This window comes from Pyrus communis, chromosome 3 (genome assembly GCF_041283825.1).
Source record: "Pyrus communis isolate YQ-2024b chromosome 3, ASM4128382v1, whole genome shotgun sequence".
NCBI classification, from domain to species: Eukaryota; Viridiplantae; Streptophyta; class Magnoliopsida; order Rosales; family Rosaceae; genus Pyrus; species Pyrus communis.
Window position 1 is genome coordinate 4,723,081 of NC_142567.1, and position 2,548 is coordinate 4,725,628.

General features: G+C 42.3%; 1 protein-coding gene across 1 annotated transcript; it reads left to right on the forward strand.

Moving 5' to 3' along the window:
* Nucleotides 1-231: 231 nt before the first annotated feature.
* Nucleotides 232-2,291, forward strand: LOC137716330 (uncharacterized). The gene is made up of 2 exons (XM_068455769.2): nucleotides 232-710; nucleotides 1,154-2,291. Exons 1-2 carry the CDS (start codon nucleotides 530-532, stop codon nucleotides 2,071-2,073), a joined length of 1,101 nt encoding a protein of 366 aa, XP_068311870.2. The 5' UTR covers nucleotides 232-529; the 3' UTR covers nucleotides 2,074-2,291.
* The last annotated feature ends 257 nt before the right edge of the window (nucleotides 2,292-2,548 follow it).

The window sequence follows — 2,548 nt, forward strand, 5'->3', positions numbered from 1 at the left end:
ACATCGAATATATATGTTTTCATTTTCGGACAGCGTATCATGTTGTATTGCTAGATTTTCAATTTAGGTTGACAGGGTCATATAGATATAGTTACCTTTTGGCCCCATTACAATAAATTCCCCAAAATACAACCGTTAGGTAGGTAGGATCATGCCACTTGTAACCTTCAGCAAGTGAAGAAAATCAACGACAGCCAATAAATTAAATGTACGTGACCATATCATATTGCCACGCATAAAGGGCTTTGCTCCTGCAACGGTAAGATAAGCCCTCGTTTGCCCTTATAAGTAAGCCACTCTTTGTTACTCATCCCCTCACCAGCTTCAGTTTCCATTCCCTCTCTATCTTGCTCCTCGATCTCTCTCTAAAAAATCTCTGCCTTTTTCTTCCTAAATTGCAGATCTTCGTTGGTGTTTGTGCATCTCAATTGCATCGCTTTCATATATTTGAAATATACATATATATAGTCACAGTATATATATTTGATCTGTTCTTTTCGTTTGGATCTTATTGATTAATTCTCCTCTCATGGAGTTTGGGAGATTTGTTTGGATTCAGATCTTGTTCTTTTCGCTGTGTTTGTGTTTGTGTTCAACTACACAAGGATACAAATTCTATGTCGGTGGGAGAGATGGGTGGGTGTTGAACCCTTCTGAGAACTACAACCACTGGGCTGAGAGGAACAGGTTCAATGTCAATGACAATCTATGTAACATCTCTTTCTTCTCTCTCTCTCTCGATCTCTCTCTCTCTCAATATTTTCTCTTAGGGTTTTTTTCGTCTGATCCATCTGATGTTGTTTTTGTTAACGAAAAATAATTTTCAGATCGTGTCTCACAATTTTGATGATTTTCGTCATTTGAATATAAGCATCATTGTGTGAAAATTATTTCTCTTTTCGAATCCTTTGAACGCTGCGACAATGTCGTTTTAGACATAAGCATAATACCAGCAAATAAAACATGAAAAATCTAATTATTATTGGTTCACAACATCAAACACATAAAACATGAAAAAAAAATTAAATAATAGGGAAAATATATGGAAGAGATCCTAAATTTCAGTTGTTTTTCTCTTTTTATCCGCCCTATATTTTAGGTCAAATTTTGTTGCTAATTTTTGTTTCCTCATGCCACGTGCACACATATACAGATTTCAAGTACCAGAAAGGGTCAGACTCAGTGCTCGTCGTGAACAAAGACGACTACTTCAACTGCAACATCCAAAACCCTATTCAGAAACTCGACGGTGGCGACTCAGACTTCACCTTCGACAGGTCTGGAGCTTTCTATTTCATCAGTGGTCAAAATGGTAATTGTGCAAAGGGTCAGAAGCTTCTTATTACTGTCCTCGCCCCGAGGCACCCCAAGCGACCAGTCCTCCCTCCTCCTCCTACTAGCCCCACCCCTACAGCTCCTGGCCCTAGCCCTACCACCCCTACAGCTCCTGCCTATCCTCCCGCCACGTCTCCTCAGCAGCCCTACCAGCCTCCTGCGGCATCCCCACCACAAGGGCCAGGGCTACCACCAGCTGCAGGCCCAGTCTCTCCATCACCCCCACCTGTGATTACAAACCCTCCTCCATCTGCATCACCAGGCCCATGGTCATCACAGCCGTCACCGTCGCCATCAACCTCCCCGGTACCAGCTGCCGGCCCAGTCTCCCCATCACCATCACCTGCGATTACAAACCCTCCTCCAGCTGCCTCACCAGGCCCATGGTCATCACAACCGTCACCATCGCCGTCAACATATCCGGTGCCAGCTCCCTCAATGACAACATCTCCGGTGCCAGCTCCGTCGTCAGGCTATACTCCAAGTACTTCTCCGCCCTCACCGCCCCCGGAGGGGCTCGCACCTACCCCTTCTGGCGTGCCTGAGGGGCCCACACCTACTCCGTCAAACGAGCCTGCTGGCCCCACACCTCCGGGAACTGTTACTTCTCCGCCGCCAGGGTCCGAGGAGTCGACTGCGCCGAAGCCGTCAAATAATGGAGCGTTACGTGGTGTAACGGCTCCTTCGAGTGTGTTGGTGTCTTTGGCTGTTCTTCTGGTCAGTGTGGCTCTCTCATGAAACGGATTTGTGCAGGGTTGAAATAACGGGGGAATAAATAAATAAAGTTAGTGCAAGGTGTTTTTTTTCAGTTTGATGATTTATTAGGGGCTGTTTTGTTAATTAGTTAATTTTCTTTCATTTTTCATTTTATATCATAGAACTCAAGAGGGAATTGTTTCGGTCGGGAATTAATTCGTATTTGTTTTCTAGTTAAATCTGAGATATTATTTTGGTTTTGTTTTCTTTACTTCAAGTAAAACTTGATCAATTCATTCTCTACATAACCTTATTGTTAATTTCCATATTCAATATTTTCTTTGACTCCAGTGATGCAAATGACTTGGTGATTTAAATTTGAAAAGGAGCATGCACCACATAAATTGAAGAATTAATGTTCATCTTTTCAAGGGATAATATTTGACTCTTTACATAACGTTACGATTGGAACAATTTGTTTTATTTATTATTTTATAAATATTATTCTAAAAAAATT